We start from the raw sequence: 27,548 nt of genomic DNA on the forward strand, positions 1-27,548 counted from the left end.
TTTGGGTGTGTGAGTGTGTGTGTGTATGTGTGTACATGCTGGAGTCAGACTGCTGAGGGAGTATACAGTGCTGGAATGCTGCTGAACCATCCCACCTAACTAGCAGCCACCTGCAGGGCCACTGTGGTATCAGGTTACAAATGTGAAGGTCAGTGCAACCTTGGTGTTGTTTTTCACAACACAATAAGTGGTTGAGTGTTACATGAGACGGCGACCCTAAAACCAACAGTACCAGTTTTTTGATGTTGAATGTAATATAGATGTAATTCACAATTTTTTTCTCGATGTCTTGCCAGGACAGTGTGATAATGTTTTGACCGGTGGTGTCAGCAGTGGAGTGGCGACACCACAGACTCAGAGGGACACTGGCCACCACTAGATGATGCTGCGGTACAACACAGACCACCTGCCTCATAGACAGTGTCAACACACCATCTGCTGGACATGTGTATAGTGTATTTGTAGCCCACCAATTCTACACATTGGCTGTGCTGTTTGCTGTGACTTTGGAATAAAACAAATCTGAGATCTTTAATTGCCTATTCTAGACGGAATGTCATGCCAATTGTGAATCGTGTGAGGAATCTATGCTGTGTTTACTGGAGCACAAACACAGTCCCGTTTGTCCATTTGTAGATGTTTTATTGACAACGGTGCATGTCTACAGTTTATGCTTTGGAAATGGTTTGCAGCCAGCAGTGTAAAATAAATGCAATTTGTAGTTCATGAGGTAAAAATAAATTTGTGAGCAGTTAAGCCTCTTTGGATTCGTTGTCTTCACCTGGGAGCTTCTCATACATTTTATGATTGGTATCGTAATGCCGTTCTATGTTAACCTTGCACGTTGCATTCACCTGCTTGCAGATTATGACGATGGCACAGTTTTACCATTCTAAAAGCAAAGTAATGTGTGATGTAAGCTGCAAACAAATGTCATGGGATTATGTGGACATGTTTGCGAAGGGGGGACCTGTGGGAACCCATTTTCATCCAGATATCTGGAGGTGAAAGGTCGAGGGACCCCTTTGACCCCAGTTTTTCCCTCCCCAAAATTTAGCCTGACTGGAGCAATATTTTATCACCCTTGCTGACAACCTAGCATGACATAGGCTACTTGGTATGAATGGATTCCTTAAGTCATCTAGTTTCATATGATACCACTACCTTAAAACTGAGATGATAGTATGTTGGAATTGAAAAGGTTAACACATTGTGGGCCACCAGTTTCCAAGGGCCTCCATTGACCCAAAGGCCACATTTTTACGAAACTTGACATATAGACTTCAAAACACCAGATAAAGAGGATTTCAATAGCTTCATTAATTTTATATATGTATGTGTATGCCTGCTTTTATCTACTGTGGTCAGTGGCAGAAAAAGTATGCAGATCTTTAAGTTAAAGCAACAATGTTTTAATGGAAAACATATTAAGAAATTAAAAGTCATGCATTAAAACTGTAATACAGGTACATACATGTGTGCAGTAAAATGTACTTACAATTGCAGCTGTCAGATTAACATGGCAGAATAAAAAGTAAAACATTACCCCTGAAATGTATTAGAAAAAAACACAAGCCTCTTTACAAACAGAAATGCTTAAGTAGAGTGCCATTGCCTGCTTACACCACTTATAAAATAATTTCCTTTCTACCTGACTGTGGTTACAGAATTATTCATTTGCAGGCTTGATTTCAATCTCCATGAAGGTTTCAGAACACAACAGAGAGGGGAAAACATACTGTAGTGTAATACCTTCATAAATAAGATTCACAGGCATATTTCATGGTTGAAGGACATGCTCCTTGTAAATGAGTTTCTTTTGTCTGTTGCTTTATCAGCCAGACATTCACAATGACACCACAATGTAGAGTAGTCTGATATACCAGTTAGAGAAGAATTACTGGATAAATATTTTTCCAGCAAGCACTCAATTCTTCTCATAATTATTTCCTTCACTACCTCAAGTGAAGGATTTTAACTAATTATTATACACGCTGGAGAAATATTAGTTGGTCGGGAAACATTTTCACAGGCAAAAGTGAAACTACCTTAGAAAAGCGTCTTAGAAAAGGTCTATTTGTGTTTTAGGAACCATTAAGAGCAGACAAGATCTCTGTGCCGGAGACAGCGACCAGTAACCGTGTCTTCATGTAATGTTGATGGCCGGCATCAAAAATGGGCTCATGTTTCCTGGCAACAGCATATCGAAACAAACACTTCCTCAGATTTGCCCGGTTTGTTGTTGCCTTTGCAGATATTCCCGGTGCACTGTGGCAAATGTCTGCCCCACAGATACAAGAATGCTGGTATGAGTCACAAAGAACAGCAGAAAAGTCTCTTTTATTCTTCCTGTAGGAATATTGAAGTCCTCTGTCTGGGGAAAGAGCGAACCCTATGGAAGACTATGTTTCTCTATTCTGTCACATCGCTAAAAAGGGTGATGGTGTTTAATAGCAGCCAAAGACATCTAATCACATTATTGAACAATGAATTCGTCTCCGCACAACTTATGGTCAGATAGCTCTAATTTCCGGCACAAAAAAACTTCTCGTTCCAGTACTAGCACATAAAAACAGACAGTGTGACATCCGCTGGCCTCGTCTTGTGGAGGATCTGAGTCCCTGCTCTGTCCCCCTGCTAACCTCTCCAGCCCACAGACCATCTTGCTCATGTTATTTATTGATACGCTCGCACAGTCCACTGGAATTAACAAACAGGACGGTCAATAAAAATCATCCCACATAAGCAATCGGACACCACAAAAGCTCAACACCGCATTCCTCAAATTTTCCCCAACTTAGGCACTTGCAGAGGCAGCTGCACCTTGTTCAGCCTCTAATATTTGGAGACAGTATTTTTAGATGATTTTGACTGAGGAGTTTCAGATGGATATGATTTCACAGAAGTGACACCTTTTGTGATTTATTATTTACGGATAGTAGATACTTGAAGTCCTCAGCTGACTGCAGGGTAACACTACATACTGAATCCTCTGTATCTACAAGCGACTGAATGGTGAACTCTTGAAATAGAACTTTTTCCGTTTTCAACAGCATCTTTGGAAATAGTAGAAAAGTCTATTTAGTCGTGTTCTGCCAGTTTTTAAAATAGTTTTAAATAATTTTTTTTTTTTTTTTTTTTTTTGGACTTTGAAATGCCATTACAAAGTCCAACAGATGGAATCTATTCTGTGCGGTGACGTTCGATATCCAGGTCATCCATCACATAGTTTACTCTCCCCTTCTTTCTTCCATCTCTTTTCTTCTTGCCTCTCAACCTTCCGACCTCTCCCACCAGCTCTCCAGGACTTGTTGCATGTGTGTGCGTGTGCGTGCGTGTGTGTGTGTGTGTTGTGGAAAGTGTTGCCGGGATACAGGTGGAGAGAGAGTGCAGACATAAACAGTGGAGAGGTTCCTTGTTGACTTCTTTTTTACGAGATTGTAAGTCAGTCCACTCCTCTGCCTCTCAGGCTCCATCACACCTTTCTCCACTGGCTGTTTTGAGGCTGAAGCAGGAAGTTTTATGACTCATCACTCACACACACACACACACACACACACACACGCACACTAAACTCGCAAACACGGCACATGGATCGGATGGATGTATGGCCACAGCAAAATTTGTGGAAATATTTTCCTCCCCTCAGCAGCACATGTAGCAACCACACTCAGCTGTCACATGGGTGTGTGTGTGTGTGTGTGGCTCTTTTTGCCATGCGGTGCGGCCTCTTTGTGCTGCATAAAAGCCCACAATCATGCCATACTTCTCCCAGCACAGTTAACAAACCCTTTCAGCAGCCTGTCTCCCACTGTCTGAGAAATGACTCACAGCATTACTCTCTGCAACACCCTGGCCTTGAATACTGAGTGGCAGACCAGGAGGGAGGGAGGGAGAGAGGGAAAAAGAGCAAAGTAAGAACTGACTGTACGTGCCAAGATTTTTTTTTGTAAGAAATGAGCACAGAAGGCTATTTGAGTGACATAAAGGTGAGTGGAAGCTGTTTAGACGGAGTCTAGATGGAGTGTGACAGGCGCAGAGCTGAGGTGTGGATGGTTGACGCTGATGTCTTATGTCACCAATCACCTGTAGCACCACAAGCCTGTCCTGGCACACACGCAACCACATGGATACACACACACACACTCACAGATTACAACGATGATGTGAAAACAGTAGTTCCTGGCTGTTCTTTTATTGGAAAAACAGTCAATACAGCAGGTTACTGACAGCACCAGTCATTCAAGTCACCTTTTCGATACTGCACAGAGAGGACAGGTGATTCTAGGTTGGATAAATTGTTCTAACAGGTTTCAGCAGCCAGCTGTGAAGCACAGCTATCATTGATAGAACAGCATATCAAAAAACAACCACAATAACAACTGAAATCATCAAGCTAGCAAAAGCAATAGTAAAATGAGCTCTGGGCCATAAACAAACTGTTATACTATTATCAAATGAGATATTAAAATGAATGAGACCATGCAACAACCTCAGCCTGAGAGTCAAAATTTTAATAAATTAAGTCACTGAGCTGAATAAATGTATGATTAGGATAAGACCAGGTAGTGTAATAAAGTACAGCTATGACAACAATCTTTTCCACCTCTCTCCCTTGCAAATAAAATAAAATAGGCTAAAACAAGTGTGTGTGTCTGTGTGTGTGTGTCTGTGTGTGTGTGTGTGTGTGTGTGATCTCTACAGCATGGCATCCGTGTCTCCCTCCACAACAGTGGCTTTCTTTTTGTTCGTCTTCTTTGCCTGATTGACGGCGATGATGAAGATCAGAGCTGTGCCGAAAAAAGAAGAAAAAAAAGCAGTCAAGCAGAGCATTTTCAAGTATGATATTGCTTCATGTGAGTGTTTTTACCTATTAGAGATTGACCCTGAAGGATTTAATTTTTTTCCTGTTGCCATAAATGACCCTGAAAAATCTAAACCCACCAATGTGTTTGCCCCAGACAGATGCTGCCACAGTCTGTTCTGTTGCAGGTTTGCTCTACCTCCTGTAAGTCACGGCCGCCCATTATTTTCAAAACCCATTTAAAACCATCTCACTGAGACACGTTGATGTATCATCACGATGAGAAGCACATGTAGTTCAGTGTAGTGTTTTCCTGACATGCCCTTATCTCGCAGCTAATTACTGCATTTACTGGAGAGACTATTTTGACTCTTTCTTTTTTGGCTGTAAACTGTTAGTCAGATCTGGTGGCAGTGAAATGGCAAAACAAAACTCACAGCAGAGTCGGAGTGCAGTGTCTACGCACATTAATCTCCTCATATTTAAGTCTTGCTGAATGGAACTAGTTTTGACCTGACTGCAGCTGAGGTGATTGCGGTGCTGTTGTACTGTTACAAGTCATGCTTGGAAAATACAAGAAATGATTAAAATGATTGATTGTATTTGTCAAGGCAGCGGTAGATCTCTGCAAACTCATACTGCGTTTGACTCCGGGAAGGTAAGGAAAACCTTCATCAGCTTCAGATTTTGGGAAATACATTGGTGGTGGGGTAACAATGGTTAAAAAAAAATTCAGCGATGGTGTCCTTTTAGCTGTTTGTCAGACTCACCGGCAAATCCAAGACTTCCAGCAAGGATGCCGATGGTGGCTCCCATTCCATACTTGAAGCCATGGTCACCTGGTGCAGTGTAGCAGTACCCGAGCTCTGTGCAGTTACATACTCTCACTGGCAGGCAACGAGTAGAGAGCAAAACACAGACGCATTAGACACACATCAGAAACATGATATACAGTAATTAAGGTCTACGCATAACTGGCTACTCACCCTCAAATGATTGTGGGACGCCCAAACCTGCGTTGTCTTTGACAGTAATGGGAAGTGAGAAGGTTTTGTCTTCGCTTGGCTTTTTCTTCATGGTTAGTTTAGCCGATGTACCTGTGCAGCGCACAAAGTGAAAAAGGAGGAATGTACCATGTTTAGGGTCAACCCTACCCTCTAACTTATCAGCTTGCGACATTTTACATGAGCATACCATCAACAGCGACCAGGTCCCAGTTGTGGGATTTCTTGCCGTTGCCAAAGGTAAAAGTGAAGGGGCCGGCGAAGGGGTCTTCATCTGCATCTTGGGCCCGAATGATGACGGGCTGGGGCTTCTGCACACAGATGAAGGCCTGGGACTCTACCAGCTTGGGGGTGTTGTCGTTCACATCCAACAACCTCACAGACATGACATGCTCGGTGGATTTCTCTGGGTTGGCTAAAGAGGGAAAATCAAAACGTATAACTGAGGAATCGACTGCTGTACAAAAGCAACCCCTTGTGTTTTTTAAGGGTCAAACTTAAAATCCAGAGTCAAATCAAAACATAAATAATTATACCCATGAATCCAGTTGAAAGATATAGTATTAACTTCTGTACCAATGATAGAGGAGATAAACATTGACGGAATTTTTCTTGGTTTCAGCATAAACACAAAAGCACTAACTAGGCTGTTACTATGAACTCTGATTTTGTGTTTTGATGACCTGCTGATCAACAATACACAAGTAACACACTGCAACGTGCTCAGGAAACGCGTATTGAACGCGTATTTATCATCTGACCTTTCTCGAAAGCAGTGACAGTGACCTCGAACGTCTCGGCGGTCTCTCTGTCCAGTTTGCCTTTGGCCGTGATCTCTCCTGTGGCAGCATCGATCTGCAGCCAGCCGTGGGCATCTCCGTCCAACTTGAAGCTGCAGTACACACAAATACAATTACTCACAAACCCACTCACTAACAAAGGAGACACCAGAAATCACCCATCATGTAACAAGCATGGGATTCGTGGTCAGAGGAGTTAACAGTTGTCCGTATGGATAAGTTGTCCACTTAGGATAGCAATGACTATCCCAGCAGCAAAATACAAATAGATATCATCCAATGGGAGGTAGATGTGTTACCAATTTAGCCAATGCTGCTATAGGTCTTATTGTTTATGTTTACAATGTGTCAGCACCAACTTATCCCAAGTCACATATTTTACTTAATGAGCTAAGGCGATTCTTATTCGACTCTGAAAAGGAGCTGGTGTGTGTACCCAATCTCTTTGCCCTCTGGGTCCTTGGCCTCCACCTTGAGCAGGACGCCTCCTTTAGAGATGTTTTCAAACACAGCCACATCCAGAGTGTCCAGGCTGAACTCTGGGGCCTCGTCCACATCAGTGACAGATACAGACAAGGAGGCAGAGGAGTCACTGCCGTATTCCAGACCTTTCATCAGGGGCTCAGGGTTACGGGCATCGATCTTGAGCTCATGTAAAGGAGTGGTTTCAAAGTCCAGAGGCTGTTTAAGAGAGAGGTGAGCTGGTTAGAGGAGGGGTCAGATATGCTGAGGGTTATAGCAGAGCCTTTGACCTAAAAGTCATTCAGTAGTCTGGAAGCTACTTAAACAATCAGTAATTCACTTCCCGGGTTATATTCTACCATGCGAGATAACCCAAAACTCTGCTTAGATAAATTTGGCATTAGCCTCTGTGCTTATTGGATGTTTTATTGGTGTTATTGCCACAGCGGCCAAAGAATTACAGGTAGGGAAGCTTTACCTGGAAAACTGGCTAGTATTATGTCAACATGAAGTCCATGAAGACTTTAGATAGACTGTTAAACAGTTAACCCTATAAAGCCATATGTGTATCATATATGATACACATTTTCAATTCCGTTTTTCTTTGTCAGTTTAATCAATACTTGACCAAAATACTGTTGTATACCTTTGAACACTTCCCCTGTTCACCCTGGACCATACCATTGGCACTTCAAGGACATATCATATATCATACACCAGAAAGGTCGTGTAATAACATATTTTTTGAATTTTTTTATATATATATATTTTGTTATAAGACTAAATAAAGGGTTGCAGTTTCCAAAAAATTGGAATTTTCTGCCAATTCTTTCATAGTTCAGGCTTTATAGGGTTAAACCAGTTTAAGATGATAGTTGATCTAAGCTGGTTGTTGCTGCTCAGTGTTGGTTTACTGTTGGCCTTAATTTAGCAAAGCTGGCCCTGTGCTGGTTTAGCTGGTTTAAGTCAAACTAGTCAACCAGCTAAAACCAGTCAGGCCCCAAAACGTCAGATAGAAGACTTTGGGTCATATCAAACCATCCTTTTGTGTGTGCTGGGGATTTGGGTGTGGGTCCCATACCTTAACTACAACCAGTCTGCCCTCACCATCGCCGTCTGTTTCAATGGCAAAGACTTCGTCATCATTACCAGCAGAGATGTGGAACTCAATGCGGGAGCTGCCGCTGCCTGGGTCATCGGCATCTGTTGCCTTCAGGGTCAGCACAGTGTGTCCCACAGGAGTGTCCTCCGCAAGAGTGTGACTCCCATACTGACACCGACAGAGACAGGCAAACACAGACACCAACACATAAATACTAGCCAGTATCAGAGAGATAAGAGACAGTAGCATTTACATGGCCTCAAGTAATGAAGGTCCTTACATCATTCTTCTCAAACAGAGGCAGCTCGTTGTTGATGTCGATGACCTTGATGGTGACTCTGCACTGTGTTGTGAAATCTGTGAGACAGGAGTCATGAGCACTTCAGCATTAAGTGAACACTGATTTATCTGCACTTACTAATGTGTTTCAGCTTGTGCTGTGAGCTGTGTTACCAGGGTCGCTGACACGAACAGTGAGGTGGTACTCTGTGGCATCTTTTCGCTGCAGCACACGCATTGTCTGCATTTGTCCAGTAGGGCCATCCATGGTGAAGGTATTGGTGTCAGGATGCTGGGACAGGATTTCAAACGTGAGCATAGCATTGCCTGTTCCAGGCTCATCAGCATCATGGGCCAGAAGCGTTCCTATTTGGCTGCCTGGAACCGCAAAAACCAGTAAGAGACCAGAAACAACAAAAGGAGACAGCACAGAGGGAAGCAGAAAAGAAGGGGAAAAGAATGTCGTTAGCAAGAGTCAAAGAAATACTTTGGCCAAATAGGACAGAGCTCACTTTTCTGCAGGCAGGTTTATTGTGTTTTACACCATGCAAGGGTATGCTGGTGTACATGCACGGTGTACAATACATACTGTATACACTGATGCCCACACATATCTTACCCATAGGCTCATCCTCCTGCACTTCAAATACACTTTCCTCCTCCCCACACACAGGTGGGTTGTCATTCACATCTTCCACCACAACATGAATCTCCATGGGTGGGTCCACCTCATTGCCATGGCCATCCTCAGCCAACACCACCAGGATGTACTGAAACAGACCCAGGAGTGTTTTTAGGGATGCACCAGTATGTTTTTTTGAGTCTGACACTGATATTCACTATCTTCCCACCCATAATGACTGACATCATTATGCATTTTTGTAAGAACTGCAATACAAGTTCAAGATAAGATAATTGTTTTTTTTAAACTAAAATATGTTGGTTTTACCATTTTGCTAATTTGATAGTTGCCACTCTCACAGTCAGCCAGATATCAACAGCATCGATATCCGTGTTACTTTTTAAAGCTGATATCAGCTGATACTGGCAGTCTGCTGATATTTTGATCCATCCCAAAGTGCTTTTATCAAGATACTATGGCCAAAGGAAAAGATCCATGTACAACCTGTTCTAATGTGTGCATGTGTTGTTTACCATGTCCTTCTCTTCTCTATCCAGTTCCTCCATCAGCTGTATCTCTCCCTCCGTTGTGATGCTGAACGGGAATTTCAGCTCTCGCTCCTTCTGCACTAGCCTATAGACAGCGCTGGGCTCATTGGACTGGACCTGGAGCCCGAGAGGGCAGAGTGGGTAGAGAGGTTACCACACATAGACGTAGTGACTATGTACATGTATATGCTTTAATATATTCACATTGCGCTGTGTGCCTCAACACACCTTAGTGATGACTATAGGGTAACTTATGTCAAGGTGTTCCCTAACAGTGACTGGTCCAGGGTTGATCCACAGGTTCGGCTGCACAACGATGTGCACCTTGGTGTTTCCACTCAGCGCATTCCCTGACGCTCCACCGAGGTCCTGCACTCGCACAATCAGGGTGAAGTCTGGGTCCTCCAGGGGGTCTATGTTTTTCCTCCTCATCTCTGACAACACAGAGGAAATGCAGGTTCCATTCACAGCCAATGTACAGGAAATGAGCTCATTTAGAACAACAAGAGGTGATAATGGCATGGCACCACAGTGTATTCAGTGGATGTTTGGGAGGAGCATTGCAAAATATTCAGTAAATCTATTGTTTTGGAATGCTGAATTGAAACCTAGGTCAGCATGATCAGGTTTTAAGGCTGTAGAAATCAGAGGCTGACTGAACACTGGCTCCAGCTGAGGTCATCAATATAACACCCCGCTAAGCCTTATTATGGATTCCACACCGACAAGGGTTATGGGTTAGGACTAGAGTTCAGTGAAGGGTTCTTGGCTCTTAATCAAACATCTGGTCATCATCTTCCTGTGTATGAATCAGTTTTAATTTCTCTCCACAGGGTCCCTTTCTCCTTTTGATCATGTGCAGAAAACACACCCTCAGATACCCCGACCAGCATCTAAATAAACACAGGCTCTAAGCACACCCCGACACACACCTGCTCTCTCAACACACATGTAGAAGGGGTTCTGCTCGTAGGGGATACTCTGTGCAGGGCAAAACTCCTCAAACTTCCTCTGCAGAGCATCAGTGCTGTGGCCCTCGCCCCTGCTGTACAGGATGGCCTCTCTGGCCTTCAGCATCTTCTCCCCTGTTACAAAAACACACACATACACACATCATACACTCTGCTTCCCCAAATGACATATTTTTTATATGGAATGATTAAGACTGTACAGGTAATTAAAATATTATTGGAATCACAATATGGCAAAGTACTGTCAATAGCTGTCAAAATAACCATAATATGATTTTTATGTCTCTTCTCTCAAAAGGGTCTCCAAATTCTGAAACACAGTACACAGTGACCCATGGCTCCCAGATGTGCACAAGCCTATGCATACACACCCAGACACGAAGTAATCAGTAATCATCATCACGCGACACATTTAGTCAATCTGCCACCAATCAGCAGTAATCTGGAGCACGAGCTGAGCTGCATAATCTGGGTTTACAGTGGCACTATAGTACCAGATTACAAGCAGAGATGGACAGATTATAGATTTTCCCACCGACAGTGCACCCAGCACCCAGTGTCACTGGCTGTGTTCATTTTGTGTACATCTGTGTGTGTGTGTGTGTGTGTGTGTGTGTTACCCTCTTCTGTGGTGGAGATCACTCCAGTGACAGGGTCAATCTGGAAGAGAAGTTTGTTATGTCTGTTGGGGATCTGGCTGACAAGGCTGTAGCTGAGATGAGCGTTAGGAGTCTCGGGGTCGTCCAAATCCGACGCAAACACACGGACAATCGGAACACCTGGAGCAGCAGTTAGACTGATGTTAAATGCATGTCAGAGTGAGAAACTGGGCTGGGTAGATTAACACAGAAAATCCATAGAAAGTAACACTCTTTAAGCTGTATGTAAACTCTCAGCCATGTTAACCACAGGGGAAAGGGTCTCTGTGATGCATAGATATTACAAAAATAAGAGAAAAGAAACCAAGCCTTTGTAGTGGTAGAGGTGTATTTACTCTAAATGTAAATTATGTATCATGCTGCATAGCCATATTTACTATTCAACGACCACAGTACATGTTTTTATCTGGGCAACTGTTCACTTGGATAGCTGCCTGTCTACGTTAGAAGTCGCTCACCTCTCCTTAACCGTAATCCTTTTAATATTTGCCTGTACACAAGTGTGAGCACACATGCACAAAGTCACTGAGCAGACAAAAACCATTCACTGGTGTCATACTGATGACTAACACACATACACATACGCACACACCCACACACACACATACCTGCAGGATTGTTTTCTTTAACCATGGCAGTGTAGTCAGTCTGGTTGAAGAATGGAGCGTTGTTGTTGACATCCAGCACATTTATGGTCACAAAAACTGGGCCCTCCACTACTACACTGTCTGTCAGCGCCTCCACCTGGATATGGCCACACACAAACACACACACACACACACACACACACAAAATGATGTTAATCTGCCGGAGTCCACGTATGAAATTTCTCTCAAGTTTGCGTGTGTGTTATTAGGCACTGATGACCAGATTACCCCGATAACATAATGGTCGTCTTTGGCCCAGTCTAGAGGCTCGTCCAGGTAGAGCCATCCATCATCAGAGATCATAACAACTTGCGCTCCTTCTCCATTCAGCCTGAACCCATTCACATTTGGATGGGATGATATGAACTATAGAGAGACAGAAGGAGAGGAACAGAGAGTGACACAAGTTATAACCACAAGACAGGAATCAAGTGTTTTGCAGTGTTTTTTAGAATGTGGACAACTTGACCAGGGATTTGATGTAGAACAGAAAAAGCAAGCTGGTTTTAACATACATTTCAGGTGACTGGATCACAAGTGGACAGCGTGAACCACAGCAAAAACACATTGTGATCGCATCACCCAAACAACTTGCTGGGGTGTTCTGCGACCCATTTGACCACATATCAATTGTAGTGTGAACAATAATGTGCCCTGATGTGCCCCCCAAAGTCTGAACACCAGTGGTCGGTTAGGTCACCTGTGAGACACATGATAAAGACGTCTTGGCTGTCCACTTGTGTTCAGATCAAACAAATAATAAACAGGGTCTATCATACTCGTGATGTGATTATCTGTCATGATCATTAATGCCGCAAGTCACAATTTTAATACCGTGGAAGGGAAATTATCAGCATTTTGTAAAGAATCAGCCACATTGAGACCAGTGGGGTGTTGCATAAATTGTGGACTGGGGCTTTAATGAATAACTGCTGTCATTACGTAGCTTTCTTTCAGTTATGTCACTTTCCCTGCAAAGCTGACTTTGTCTCGGTTAAAGTCAAGCTGTCATGACAAAGACAAATGTAAACTGTGCAGGGAAAGTGGCATAACAGATTGAATGACATGTATAAGGACAACAGTGGTAGTGGTAGATTTATGTCACTCTTACGAACAAATACAGTGCGACTGATGTATTTTCTATAATTGGTTTTGGAGCCTGCATGAACAGCCAGCTGATCAGAGCATGAAACAGAAAAAGAGGGAAACCATATGAAGCACAAAACAAGAAAATTATTTGCCATAGTGCTGCAAATCACATGCACTTCAGAGCAAATAATGGGCAAAAATAGGCTCAGTAGGGCGGCTACTTAGCCACAACACACTTCAAACTTGGCGTTATTCATCAGAAAACACCAACAGATTATTTCTGTGTTTTGTGCATTATATACTGTTGGTTCCCAACTGTATTTTACATAATGGGTTTTGTTCAGAGGTTCCTCTTGGGTGGTTTGTGTGCAGTACCTGATAAATAGGATAGGGTACTGGTGTCGCCTCAGGTACATCCAGAACCTTGTTCTCTAACGGGCCCTTCTTCTCCTCCAGGCCCTTCCCACCAGCCTATCAAGAGCACAGAGACAGAAGCCAAGGGTCATCAAGTACTGTACAGTTCAGATCAGGCTGAGGTAAAACTGTACCCATCAAACTCACGCCCACCCTTCCCCTCTCTCACTATGTATAAGCCAAATGAAGGCAGACGCTGAGTGAGTTTGTGCAGGCCAGTTATTTATTGAACCACACATGCACAGCTAGTGAGGGGATTCTTATATTTCACTACAGGACAGGAGAGCAAAGTCTACATGGACGTCCTGACATTCAGTTTAGTCACACTTTACAGTTCTTGACTCACATTTTAATAAGTTGCCAATGGCTTCCTTGCACATAAACCCATTTCTTTGACCTCACAGATGCTTACTCACATTGTTTTCCATTCTACCTCTTGAAACCTGTATATTTATAGTGCACCAAATATCCAATAAATCTGCAAATGTGCACCTTATATATGGCTAAAAACTAGGTGTTAAAATATACGAATAATACAAACCATTAATTCACACTGAATGAGTCACAGAAAACTGCATACATGTATTTGAATATTTACTGTGAATATGTAATATGTATGAAAATGTCATGTAGACAGCAGTGGGATTTGGCCGCGCTGTGTACTCACAGTGCCGAGCAGGAGCAGGAGCAGCAGCAGATGAACCATAGGTGTCATGATAAGACTGAGGAGGAGGAGGAAGAGGAGGAGGAGGAGGAGGAGGAGGAGGAGGAAGAGGAGGAAGAGGAGGAGGAGGAAGGATAAGGAGGCAAGCAGTTGGGAAAAATGGACAGGGAGGAAGGGGAGGTTCGGGAGGAGGTGTGGTACAATAAAAAAGAGAATTTAGATTGCAAACACATTATCATCTAGTGACTGTCACATTTTCACAAAGCATATACAGATATACAGGCATACAGAGTTCTTGCTATCTAGATAGAACCAGGTGTAGACAGCAAAGAGCAGGTTTGGATTATGTATCTAGCTTTGAAAACAAATCCAGCGCATTCTCCTCTCCATACAGCGCAGCCTGTTATTGATTCTTTTAGACAAGAGCCACTCATAAAAACTTAAAGCTCATTCTCAAGCAAAGAAAATCTGTCGGCTGCCCCTGAGGATCCCTTCATGTACACGCTATCTCACTCTCTCTCTCAGTCAGACTTTGAGCTGAGGGAGAATCTAAAATCTTACCATGTGTAGCTCCACCCACACAAAACAGATAAACTGCCTCACTAAGCTCCACACCACGCAGAGAAACTGAAAGTCAAAACTTAAGCAGCATTCCATATTTAGTCATTGAAGGCTGCCGGGCCTGACCGTCACGTTTGAGAGGTTAAGTCGTTTTGATTTCCTCCCTTAACTCAGCTCCCACTGGGCATCCGTAAGACTTGAGCATTCAGAGATGAGTCAGATGTGTGTAACCCCAAAGACTTCACTCTCTCAGTCTACAGTAACATCATGGGTCTGATTGGGTATGTGCACACACATTCATGTGGGCTTTAAGAAACAATGGACGGAGGAGAAAAAGATTGTCTAATCTCTTAAACAGTTTCTAAGTGCTCTGCAGTAGTATCATTAGCATGTCCAAAACAACTGATAAGCTTATTTTCACCTTTAAGATGACAGTAGTGTCTGAATATGTCTGTAATTTAGAGGAATAAGCACAAGAAAGGCATGAGACTGCTTTGAAACCCTAAGAAAATGTGACTCATACTCACAAATGTTATACAAAACTCACAAAAACATTTATTTAGAGATCACCCAACAATCCTACTCAAAATCATTGACTGTGTGCTCAATCAATATTTCTATAATGTATTGATAAATGAGCATGCTTCAGATTCTTGGATCTGTAGAGTCTAGCTGAGAGAGAAGGGTGAGGCAAGTGCCACAGAAACTGAAGGTGACATTGAGTCACGGCTAATGACCTTTTCTGCCACCGCACACTTTTGATTTCGCAGACCTGTCACAATGCGGGCCTAACTTTGCACCCCACCCAACACTACCAAGCACGACTTTGATTTAACCTTACCTGAAACCTAAAAAGCATTTATCAATACTTTTGGCTGCAAGTTGAAAATTTCACGAGCCCAGCTGACTGGCATACATGCACCACCAAGCTGTTCACTGGAGATAAGAATTTACAGGCACACACCTATACTGAAACTATGCTTTCCGATTTGAAACATTTTTAAATATGGAATCCACTGTATCCAGCGGGAGACTGATAGATGCATTGACATTGTCCTCAGACACAGAGGAAGCCAAGCTAAATTTCAGCTGTTAGGATCCCAAATGTGTTCAACAGAGTCCCATTTAGGCTCTTTATCCAGCTGCCAAATGAGGAAGAGCCCCTTGGGGGTCTCCGGGTTGGTCATTACAGAAATGCCAACACCTGACACACAGGCCCAGCCAAAGTCAAGTCAAGATCACAATTGCTAAACAAATTTACAACATCACACACACTAAACATATACTGTACAATCATGGGACTATAAAAACTGACAGACAAAACCTTGCCCCCTAAAGCCATACCAAAAATTCTGATCAATTCCAAAACTGGGAGACAGGAAAAGTAAGGAGACGTACCTTGCTGGAGAGAGAGCGAGTCACTCCTCAGACTTCAGAGAGTTCCTGCAATCCTATCCTGTCTGGTAAAACGTTAACCAAGCGTTAACCAGCAATGTTTTATTGGACCTAATGATTGTCTAATCACCCAGCCCTCATACCTCCTACCCAGCCAATAGGGAAGCAGGAGACAAGGGAACAGAACAATGATATAGTAGTGTGATTTATTAAAAGGCAAAGAACAAATCTGACAGGCAAAATCACTCACTTTTTCACCTATTCGCTCATTATTCCTGCAGTATTAGCACCATGTGTGTGCTTGTGTATTAAAAACACAAACCGCTCATAGGAATGTAACAGCATGGGTCAAATTTTGTTCTTGTCTGACCATCTCACCTGTATAAATCTGATATACAGTGAGAACAGAGTTAAAAACAGGCAACATGTCTCATCAACTAAAGCCATTCATTGGAAAAGTTTCTCATTTCCCTCAGACTTTGACCTATGAACTTCTGCACTGTTTCCTGTCTCTGATTTTTCCATTGGGGGGTGTGCCTGATAAGGAGCTGTGCACAGACAATAGCACTGACAGAAGACACTCCAACTGACTCATAATAATAAAGTAGCATGGTGCATCCGGGTGTTTAAATGGCTGAAGGCACATGCCATGTAATCATGAAATCTGTGGGTTTGATTCCAGATCGTGATCACTGTTGCATCTTTTCTTTCCTGTCTGAAGAAGAAATGCCTTATTAGTGATCTAAATAAATGTCAGACTACATTTTGACATGGAGTATTATCCTTATCTTGTCGACTCGTCCTTGCAGATAGATAGGATTATCTTGTACACAGACAGACACATATGCTACCACTTTTGAGGTGAGAGCGGTGAGTTTACTAGCTCTAGAGGGTCACTCATTTATGTGATCTGCAACCACAGGAAAAAACAGGCTGGGAGTGAGTCACTATTTCACACGGCCTGTATTTAACCAAAACATGTGATTGTAAGGTTGATGATTAGGAAGATGAGGGCACCACTGGAGACAGATCTGGCTCCAACATGGGCCCATGTACGCTGCTCTGCCTTGATCCTGTGTCCACGCAGTTTGGTAGACATCAAGGCTGGCATGCACCAGCACCATCTGCCTGATACACCCTCGCTTGAACATACAAAACACACGCCTACTTGTCTCATCAGTGTGTTACCTTGGCAACACATTTCCCTGCATTTTACCGCTTTCTGACATGGCTGAGTTTGGGTTCTGAGCAGCCAGTGTCTGAATGTGACGTCCACTGTCACACTGTGACCCTAATCTCCGATCTGTCCCTGAGCAGTGAAATGACTGTCCCCAGTCACTATCAGGGCACTGTCTGGAAAACACATATGGACCTAATTTAATTTCTCAAAGTTCAACTTTAATGTCACCACCTGACTCATCTTCTCTCAACTCACTAGTGGTGCTGCTGAAAAGCATGTAAGTGTGTGTCTTTTGTGTGAAAGCTGAGTCATCCATGGCAGTATTTCAGCTTAGACGACAGAAAAAGGGACAGGGTTTTTTTTTTTTTTTTTTTTTCCAAAGGAGAGATGCCACTTTATTCCAATCAGAAACAATGAATCCAGAATGGAAATTGCTTCCACGTAATATGGTACATTGCAAATAACCTGGGAACAGTTTATAAATAGCAAAATACAGCATATTATAAATAATATGAAAGTAACTGCTAACTGGTAGTCATACAAAAACACTGAAAGACATTTAATAATCAGCAAAGCATACAATTAGTAATCTTGGCACTTGGGGAGAGAAAACAAATTCAGCAGGGTGAGAGAAAATGTAGAGACTGGGATGAGAAACGAGAGAAAAACAGAGAGAACGCTGAAGATAATCTAACAGATTTGTTCACATAGAGAAATGAGTAAACACATGACAACATCCTTTCTCCCAGTCTCCACTGGCTGCTCTCCCTCCAGCCTCCAAAGTGTCTGCCACACAGACATAAGACATGTCCTTATGGCAAGTTAACAATTCTCCACTGGCTGATGATCCAGTCCATCACAGAGGCTGGCAGAGCTCAGGTGAGTCCGTCTAATTTAGACTTCAATATAGGGACAGCGGTGCCCAAGTGTTAGACACACTGCTCATATGCACAGTGTTTTCTCTGCTAAGGCTGGGTGTGGACAGAGTGAGGAGTGGGATTGAACCATCCAACTTTTAGCTCTGTTTGAGAGCAGATTTCAGTCCCTTCTGCTCTCCAGCCTGTAGCTGATTCACCTGCTCATGGGAGCAGGATGGACGTGGGAACAGGTGTCTTCTGGCTCCTAGAGCACAGACAAGTCGTGGCAGGATTTAGACTTCAGCCGGAACGCCACGCTGGCATTGTTCTTCGCCACCATCTTGTCGAGGAAACGCTTGGCCTTCATGGGCAGGCTCTCTCTTCGTGCATGAGAGTTTATGTGCCTGCGGCGCTCGTTGGCTTCCTTGGAGTCTCGGCGCAGACGCAGCTGCCGCACTATGCCGTGGAAAGCCTCCCAGACGTTGTGCTGCATGGCAGCTGATGTTTCAATAAACTTACAGTCGAACACAGCAGCACATGCACGGCCCTCTGAAAACAAGCAGAGCACACAAAAAGTTAGACAAGAGCAAACCATGTTCACTGAAACAGAGAGAGAGAAACACACACAGACACACACACACACACAGACACAGACACAGACACACAGAAGGATTGTGTCTCCTCACCACTGACTGACACCTCTCTGCATCGGACCAGGTCACACTTGTTCCCCACCAGGATGATTGGTGTGTGCTGGGCAGGACGGTGGCGGCGGAGGGTGATGCGGAGCTCAGAGGCCCGCAGGAAAGAGGCCCGGTCAGTAATGGAGTACAGCAACAGGTAGGCATCACCTGTCTGCATAGAGTGCTCCAGAGCCCACTCGTCCTCACTCTGCAAAACACAGCCACACAAGTTAGAGAAAAGACATAATTATATTGCTAGACGCTCTTGCAGGCTTGCACACAGGCTTTGATTTACAAAATTCAAATAGTCTCACATCCCAGGTCTTTTCCCTTTTCCTCACCTCTGTATCCCATGTGTTCAGCAGAATTATAGTTGCAGTCTCTCCATCCACTTCGATTGTCTTTTCACACACTTCATCTGAAACACACAGGGACAAGCAACTTAAATTTGTGAAATCACAGAAACATTAGATCTGATGGTGCTGATGATGTACTGAGTTTAGTGACTTTTATATATCTTCTTACGCTACCGCAATGCCTATATATTCCCTATAGGGATTTATAGTTATGCTGCGATGGTTGGATAGTATCGCTCTAAAATGTATTGTGAGATTAAGTCAGATCTTCTCTGTTTGGGGTGACCATGAAGTTTAGGCTATGTAAGCAGCAGCGCTACAGTGATGGGGATTGGGAAATCAACAGGTGATGCTGCCATAGTCACCAACATCCTCTCACCTCCATACAGCTCGCAGTCCTCACTGTCCATGCCGTCCGATGCTCCGGCGAAGATGCTGGCAAAGGACTTCTTACCGACCCCGTTGGCCCCCAGCAGGACCACACGGATCGGACTCCCGCCGGTCGGCTCACCGGAGGAGTCGGTGGAGATGACGGAGTCCGAGGACGACCAGCTCCCGCGGCTCCCGTCCGACTCCCCGGTGGAGCTGATGCAGGACTTGGAGCGTGAGATGCAGGCGGGGACCCGGGACAGGAGGCTGTCCTGGAGAAGGTGGCTGTCGCAGATGCTCCACCGGTGGAGCTCGGTCTGCAGGCGGAGGCTGTGCCGGCGCACACTGGACAGCATGGTGCGGGTGACAATTAGGACGAACTTGAAGAAATAAAAAAATAAAAATAAAAACGACCCACGACTGGATTACCCGAATGCGGAGGGATTAACCACACGCAGGGTGATGGAATTAAATTCTAAGTAAAGCAAATTAAAAAGGTCGGTAGACCAGCCTAGGGCCACCAGTCGGTGGTTATCACACGGTAAACCACCAGCAAAAACAAAAAGCAGCTAGATTTTGAGGAAATTGCAAATTTGTAGTTTTCCCCTTAAATAAATGTAGACTATTGTCACGTGTATCCCCTACTTATGGGGCGTATAGGTCTACTACAAATTTACCTCCAAACAATAAATATCAATTTAACACAGCCCCAAACAGAGACTGAAGACTGTTCCATTAAAAACAGGTTGGGTGAGTTGGTGCTCCTCTACATCCCCTACCGAGGAGCATCTAAAGCTGGACAGATGCGAAGTTACTCAAAGCGCGCGCACAGATGCAAAAGCGTGCGTGTGTCCCAAAAAAGTCAGATTGTCAGATTTAATTCAGGCAGTTAAGGAGGAAAAAACACCGGTCATCGTCCCGGAACAGGCACTTAAGATGTGTTGACTTGTTGATGTCGCAGCCGCCGTCTGTCTCCTGTAATCTCCATCTGAGACGGTCTCGCTAATGCTCTGCTGGGGCTTCCCCGGCGAGGTTTATATGAAGAGGGGAGGGAGTCACAGAGAGAGAGAGAGAGAGAGAGAGAGAGTTTTCCTTGACATCATCCATCCTCTGTCTGCTCATCCTCCTTCTCCTTGTAGGCCAGTGAAGTGACGTCTCCTCTGTTGCTGTTGAGTAGCAGGTGATAATTTGGTGATTGTCCATCTGATTGGTGATTGGTTCTCCTGGTCCAGCTCTGTCAGTCCTGGGTTTGGTTTCAGGTCTGCGTAAAAGCACTGGGCCTGTGCTTGTGCTGATAGATGATTTTTTATGAATCTCCCCTTTAGCTGTGGTGATCTTCCTGGTAGAGGGAAACGCTGCCTTACTGTCCTGTCTGGAAAACCAGCTAGTGGAGAAAATGTCTCTTGGCACTGGCTCTCTTGTTAAAGACATCCCCATTTTCAGTATTTTCATTGCTTTGAACTGTTAAGTAAACATGATAAATCAAAACCAATGTTTTTTTTTTTTCTTTTATGTATCTTTTAAATGGGATTTTAAATGAAAAAATCCACCCCCAAACTGTTATAAAGCGACTATGAACCTGATGCATCTTGCATTTCTGGACCACATTTTGTTGTTTTGTGTTGTATAGTAGTATATACTTTGCCAAATGTCAAAGTTGTGACATTATAGGGAGACATTAGTGGTGCAGCTGCAATGAAGTTTCCTAGCAACTTTGTCAGCTAACTAAAACATCAGTGATATAAGAGTGATATCATCATCATCATCATCATCATCATCAGCATCACCATTTTATTTATTTAAAACCTCGGAAAACACATTGAGAGACAGCCTCATTTTCAGTGGTGCTGAGGTACATACAATAAACACTGACATAACTAAAATCAAAAAGCAATAAAAAGAATACATGGCCATATTGATTACAAACAGATGTCTCCCTAGAGCTACTTGAGTTGTGTCTACCAAGTCGCCCCAGCTGACCCAAAATGCAATGCAAACGCAAGACATGTTGATTTTGAGTAAGGCATGAAGCCAAACTGTCACTTTTTCTCAACAAATTACCGTTCATTCCACATACAGAAACATCCCACGTCTTTATTTTGTTGTTGAATGTCTAGGAAATGTGTGAAGTCTCTTACTGAAGTAGAAGCAGCCTGAGTAAACTCAATAAGCCAGATGAGCAGATTACAGCACTTCACCACAAAATAACTCACAGAACGCAGAGTGTAGAAATTCCCTTTAACCGGAACACTTTTGATAATGTCATCTTAGTCCTTTCAGTCATGACATATGTATGCTTCATTAATTAAGTTGTTAGTGCATGAATTGATAAGAAGATCTGATCCAAGCTGCTGCCTGTCCGGTCTGAGAGATACCTAACACAGGTGCTAGATTACACAGGACAAGTGAATCCCTGAATCCCAATTTATCAAACTCTTGACTGTCTTGATGCCTATCTGACTAGGAATCACATATCATGGAGTAGTGTTTAAATGGATAAACAGATTCACTAAAATTTTACCTAGTAGTTTTATTAATGCCTTTACAGCCCAGCCCAGAGGAGCACTGCTTTTCTCCAGAGAGAGTAAATAAATTGAGTTGATTCATTGAAACTGCACCTGTGACTTTCAAAAACCATGATCTGAGGTAGAGAGACATGTTCCCGTCTCAGTGTCATCAAAACGGCGGTGACTGTGGGAGTGGCAGGCAGAGTACAGCCACTTTCTAAAGCAAACACCTCAAGGGCTCTGGCAAAGCTGATGACTGAGTTTATTATCAGAAGGATCAACACACCCTGGACACATTTATATGGCGGATTTAACAACTGCAACGCTATCAAGAGTGGCGTGAAGACAATGTTATCTGGCAAATTAACTTTCCAATGACCTATCTTTTTTCAGGACAGGTTCTAAAAAGGTCAAAAATGCAAAAACCTAAACATAGCTTGTAAATCCGATCACTGCAGCTGCAGGAGCTATTGAATAAATGCATTGAGAAGAGGCTAAGCATCTAAGCCTTAAATCTACTGTCAGCATCACCAACAGATTGTTATGGGTCAGAAACCACCAGCTGGTATTTTGTGAATGGCCCATCTAAGAATAAACACAAATGCCTGCAGAGTCCCTACATCACACCATGTACCCTCTCAACTTATTAACATCAGCATTTCATTTGCCAAAGGACATCACATGCGTGTTTGTGTGTGTGTGGCTTTGAGAAAGAGCGAATGAGAGCAGAGTTATTACAGTAATTGTAGGATTATGCTGCTTATTCGGCTGTTGTTTTTCAGGACTTCTGAAACGGGTTGTGGCCTGATCTAGTGGACCTGCTGCTGTGTATTACAGCTCTGATCTGATCTGCTGTGATCTGCTGGACAGATGATTGGGCGACATTAAATCCTTGTTAAGTGCTGGAGCAGGACCAGGATCAGGAGAGAACAGACTGACAGGGTGGTAGAGTAGATGGCTGTTGAGCAGAAACCTTTTTGTTTTGTTTTACAGCTGCATAATGTAAAAAGTATTTAGTTTCATAATCAGTCCAGTCATATGGGAACAACGTCATACTTAAACACACTCACACATACATACACAAACCCCACACTCCGACTGTTAAATGACAGGCTGGGTCGGCATGACGTACGACTTATCAAGTGTGCACCTTCCTTCACATATTTCTTAAGCATGCAGCAGCTCCAAAAGCTCTAACACCTCTACAATGAACATAACCATGCTCATGCACATTACCCTGACAATGAACCTTCACCTGGAAGCTTTCAAATGGCCCATTTAGCAGGCCACAAACGTATGCTGTTCATGTAAAACACATCTGAAAACATAAAGTGGTCCAACTTCCATTCAGTAAATCCTCACTCAGGAACAGCAGCGACTTTTGGCATCAGAGCATCAGGTTCTGCATGGATGCCAAGTATGGGGCAGGAAATTATTTAACACACGGTACTTTAAGTGCTGCTGTAGGACATAATCCACCCCACAAAACCCATCAGATGTATTGTTATGCAAAAAAAAAAAAAAAAAAAAAAAAAAAAAAAAAAAAACAACATTTTGGACTTCACAGAGCCTCTCAAACCTCTCAAAGAGTTTACAAATGTTTACAAACCTCATGCATTGAAACTTACTCACTGGAAATTAATTTGTCAGTGCTAGAGCTCAGTTAAAATTGAACAGGCAATCACTCACATCCATTCAAATTTAACACACTGGCTGCAATAACCACATAAACAAGTCTAATTATGATCAATACCTGACAGTTTGTAAGGGTGATAATTACCTGAGGCTCTCACAATACATGAGCAACAATAATAACACCTATTTTCCAGTTATGATGTACATATATATATTTCTGGGTTATCTCATCTTAGTTTTTTTCAATATTTCCAATTTCTTTACTTGTCATGATATTTGGGTCTTGTGATTGCTTTCCATTCTGATAACAACCGTACCTTGAGAGAGAAAGCTATGCAATACATTTAGTATTGCAAGTCTGTATTGAAAATATGTCATGCTTTTTAAGTATCATATTGATTGTGTCCATAACCTGTATCCTTAAATATCGTCCAGCACACATCAGCTTCACCTATTAAGGTACAAATGATAATGAAAGGTGTGTGTGTCAGCTGATGGATCTAGAGGGATGGGCGGAGGATGTCACAACGAGAGAGGATATTGAGGCAAGTTACTGCAAGGCACACTGACATTTTTTGATACTGGTACTGATACTGTTTTTTTCTCACTCATATTTTCTAATACCAGTATTGTCGATTTTCAGTATTTGGGCAATATATCGATCTTGAAATATCAATGTTGTGATATGAAACTAGATTTTGTGCTGTTTTTTTCCCAGTTTCCCAGTTTTAAAGACTGAAATTTTCTGAGCATAACAGGCAGTTCTATTGCTCTATTATTTGTTTCTACTAGCTTGGTCCAATTCATATCCAATTACCTTGTGAAATAACCAATTGTCATCCCTACAATATCATCACAAGACACGGTGATGTTTGATTTTCCCTAAATACATGACATGTGCACAATAAGTTATGCTTTTCAGACATTTTAAACCTACAACCCTAACCAATTTTTAAATGGTAAAAAGTGTTATGAGTGTGGAAGTTAACACTACCTGTGACAAGTAATGACTCAATCATGAAAATTAAAGCTGAAATTACATTAGACTAACAAAAATTGTGTTTCTTCAACAGTGACATTTCTTTGGTTTCAAAATCAGCCCACACTCCACTAGGCTAGATAAACGACGGTATCCACTTGAAAGCACTTCAGCTCAGTGAAACAAAGCAGAACTTCAACACGTACACACAAATATTCAAACAAAGCACTTCTGTTTGTTTCAGTCGGCTGTAAAACCATAATCAGCCAATACCAAATGTCTGCCAATATATTGGTGCATCACTAATTATTGCTTGGCTTGGAGATTCGGTTGCAAAAATCTTATTACTGAGTGACTGCACTTCATTTTTTTTTTTTTTTTGCCAAATGTAGGACAAGGAGATGCAATTACACAGTCAATGCCTTGGTCTAGAAATCCTTGTGCAACACTCAGAGGCAAAAAAACAGAGGCAATGCAACATGACATAACATCCATTGAATAAGCAAGGTGAGAGATTAAATAAAGGGTAAACCAGGTTAATGGATGTTCTGTGTGTAAAAAGAGGAGAAAGCAACACATGGAGCTCATATAGCTACTGTATTTCAATGGGCGATATGAAGTTTAAAAAAAAAAAAAAATTTGGATGAGCACAAATGTTAATCAGATTTTAAAATCCAAGGGAGAAGACAGGTTTATCACAGGGGTTTTCATCACAGACGTTTCAATGTATTAGGCCTGCAAGTTCTGCAAAGGGTTTAACAGTAAATTTTAGTTTTTCAGTGCCATTTGCCATCAATAGTTACTCGTAGCAACAAGCCAAAGAGGTCTAAACCTGCACTGCCACCCAAGGTCAAGTGCCTTGTAAAAGGCTGACTACCTGAAGAAGAAAAAAAAAAATTCAGGATTAGGCTGTCGAGAGAGAAGCCCAATAGAGAAAAGTGGATGATATAAAGACAGACACAGAATATCACAGGATAAGCAGGGTTATGGGTGTTACTTTCCCTCGGGACAGGGGCTAATAAGGCATTGAGCCCACATTGGTTAAGTTGTATTTCAAGGGTCAGTTTTCTGTATTACCAGTGAGTTCTGGTGCAAATAAAAAAATGTCACGCTCCTGTGGACTATTCCCTAATGGATGGCTGGATTAGTACCCTGAAACTCCAGTTCATCCAATCTGTGCCATCCCCCCTGGAGACCTGAACTTTAAGCCCCATCAAAATGGGTCTGTTCAAGGCCTGGTGCATAACACTCTGGTGTGTGCATCTGCTGTTAGTACTCTTACACAAGTGCATGTTATTAATGCCTCTTGTTGCCTCTAGGACTGAGATTTATGAATGAGGTATAAGAATCGCAACTATAAGTGTTAATGCCAGTGGTTTGGTCATCCATCCTCTGCATTCGTATCTTCCAAAGAGAGGCTGGCAATAAATGTCCAATCTGTGATTCAGTCTCTCCATCACAACAGCAGTACACGTCTCTCCCATTCCAGCAGTGGAAAGTCATTCGTTCAATCCATTCGCCAAGTCGTTGAGCTGTCGAGCTGGAGCACAGAGCTTTAAAGAGGGATTGGAAATGCGTCCAGCATTGGCCAGTAACGGCTTTACACTGACAGACAAATTCCACCTCATGCACCCAGCGGCACATGGTCTCTGAGACGGATAGAGATGTGTTTGAATCAAAATCCTGCTTGGATGTGTGACACACGTATGTCGGACACGTGTTCGGTAAGATAGTGCTACAATTCAATACTTGTTACCATTACTGAAAAAAAGAAAAGATGCTCACATTGCAAAGGCATGAGTTGGGAAAAGGCAATAGTTGTACAAAGTTGCCTGGTGACCGTTGCTATGCCACTATTTTTTGTCTCAGGCTCAGACTACTCTCTCTGATGGTCTGCAGTTTCATAGTTAGAACTGCAGCTACTACTACTGTGTATTTTAACTGTCCCACATTAATGACTCTATGAAGAAAAATCATAATGCAAGTTTTTGTTAAGTTTATATCAGGCTGCACTTGTTTGAACTATGACATAGGACTGGTCCTATCAGTTTAAATTCAAGCTGTAACCAGAGAAACAGCGAGTCTCTGCCCTATCATCGTACTGCATCAAACACTCCAGAGGCCCAAACTGGCCCCAGACCCAGAACTGTCTTTTATCATGAGTAAGCCTGACAACACAAGAGATCCAGTTATACAACAGTGTTGTTTAACAATCACGCAGAGTGCTGATGATCACATTATAATCATCTTGTTTATGTAAAGATACATTACACTGGAGCAAATTCAATCAGACAGACGCATACGCAAAATAAATCATCTGTAAATTCAGGACATGCGCAAACAATGAAACCCACAACTCCCACGTAGCACGTAACTGTGTTGAAGACAGTGTGCAGAGCAAAGTTATCCAAAACAACTGACTGAATAGATTGGTGTGCCCTACATCTAAAGCTCAAATTACTCACTAGAGAAGGGATGCATGCACAGTCGCTGTGTCACATAAGCTGGGGTAACAACAATTTAGCCATAACAGACTTGTCCTTGTTTCTTTATATTAAAAAAATACTTATTTATCTTCTGCCGTAAGATTCTGATCAAATTGTGCACTCACTATCCCGTCATCTTGCAGGCAGGCTTACAGCTTCCTTTTAATGGATAGTTATATACACATTGTCTCCATACCTGATAGTTTCTCATCAGTGGGCTAAAATATATATTTCCAAACAATATTATAGATCTTATTCTCATAGTAAATATTGCTTTGGACAATAACATAAGAAACTCTCTCACACTCTTTCTAACATCTAAATAAATCCTCCAAGGACACAAACAGTCGGGATCATTATATACAAACCGAGATGCTGTTCATTCCTACAAAGGGGTTTTTCTGCCATTCCTTCACTGTTTATTACACACATTAATACTGAATTCAGTTTATTTAATGAGGTGTCATACAAAATC

The 27,548-nt window shown here is 42.6% G+C and overlaps 3 protein-coding genes across 3 annotated transcripts in view; all 3 read right to left on the minus strand.

The window, feature by feature from the left end:
• Nucleotides 1-4,283: 4,283 nt before the first annotated feature.
• cdh17 (cadherin 17, LI cadherin (liver-intestine)) lies at nt 4,284-14,116 on the minus strand. Its single transcript, XM_030072580.1, has 18 exons — nt 14,069-14,116; nt 13,363-13,458; nt 12,127-12,264; nt 11,860-11,995; nt 11,213-11,371; nt 10,554-10,706; nt 9,850-10,055; nt 9,607-9,738; nt 9,071-9,221; nt 8,626-8,829; nt 8,453-8,529; nt 8,152-8,340; nt 7,045-7,289; nt 6,570-6,700; nt 5,999-6,223; nt 5,791-5,901; nt 5,575-5,691; nt 4,284-4,790 (listed from the first exon to the last, which is right to left on the minus strand). Exons 1-18 carry the CDS (start codon nt 14,114-14,116, stop codon nt 4,699-4,701), a joined length of 2,610 nt encoding a protein of 869 aa, XP_029928440.1. The 3' UTR covers nt 4,284-4,698.
• Nucleotides 14,117-17,576: 3,460 nt separating this feature from the next.
• On the minus strand, nt 17,577-20,470 carry gem (GTP binding protein overexpressed in skeletal muscle). Its single transcript, XM_030072373.1, has 4 exons — nt 19,477-20,470; nt 19,083-19,159; nt 18,745-18,949; nt 17,577-18,607 (listed from the first exon to the last, which is right to left on the minus strand). The coding sequence occupies exons 1-4, from the start codon at nt 19,820-19,822 to the stop codon at nt 18,324-18,326; spliced, it is 912 nt and encodes a 303-aa protein (XP_029928233.1). The 5' UTR covers nt 19,823-20,470; the 3' UTR covers nt 17,577-18,323.
• Nucleotides 20,471-26,819: 6,349 nt separating this feature from the next.
• The window catches only part of rad54b (RAD54 homolog B), a 15,237-nt gene continuing 14,508 nt past the window's right edge, over nt 26,820-27,548 (minus strand). Inside the window, exon 16 of the mRNA XM_030072233.1 lies at nt 26,820-27,548. This exon is cut by the window's right edge and continues 359 nt beyond it. The gene's annotated coding sequence lies outside the window, so the exon portion shown is untranslated.

This window comes from Myripristis murdjan, chromosome 16, assembly GCF_902150065.1.
Source record: "Myripristis murdjan chromosome 16, fMyrMur1.1, whole genome shotgun sequence".
Lineage (NCBI taxonomy): Eukaryota > Metazoa > Chordata > Actinopteri > Holocentriformes > Holocentridae > Myripristis > Myripristis murdjan.

Excerpts from the sequence above, each read along its gene's own strand:
- cdh17 (XM_030072580.1), bottom strand. The coding sequence starts at position 14,116 with ATGACACCTATGGTTCATCTGCTGCTGCTCCTGCTCCTGCTCGGCACT. Across the intron at positions 11,996-12,126 it reads ACGACCATTATGTTATCGGG|GTGGAGGCGCTGACAGACAG; the intron begins GTAATCTGGTCA and ends GGCCATATCCAG. Across the intron at positions 10,707-11,212 it reads GATCTCCACCACAGAAGAGG|GGGAGAAGATGCTGAAGGCC; the intron begins GTAACACACACA and ends TTTTTGTAACAG.
- gem (XM_030072373.1), bottom strand. The coding sequence starts at position 19,822 with ATGCTGTCCAGTGTGCGCCGGCACAGCCTCCGCCTGCAGACCGAGCTC. Across the intron at positions 19,160-19,476 it reads GGACTGCGAGCTGTATGGAG|ATGAAGTGTGTGAAAAGACA; the intron begins GTGAGAGGATGT and ends TGTGTGTTTCAG. Across the intron at positions 18,950-19,082 it reads TGAACACATGGGATACAGAG|AGTGAGGACGAGTGGGCTCT; the intron begins GTGAGGAAAAGG and ends TGTGTTTTGCAG.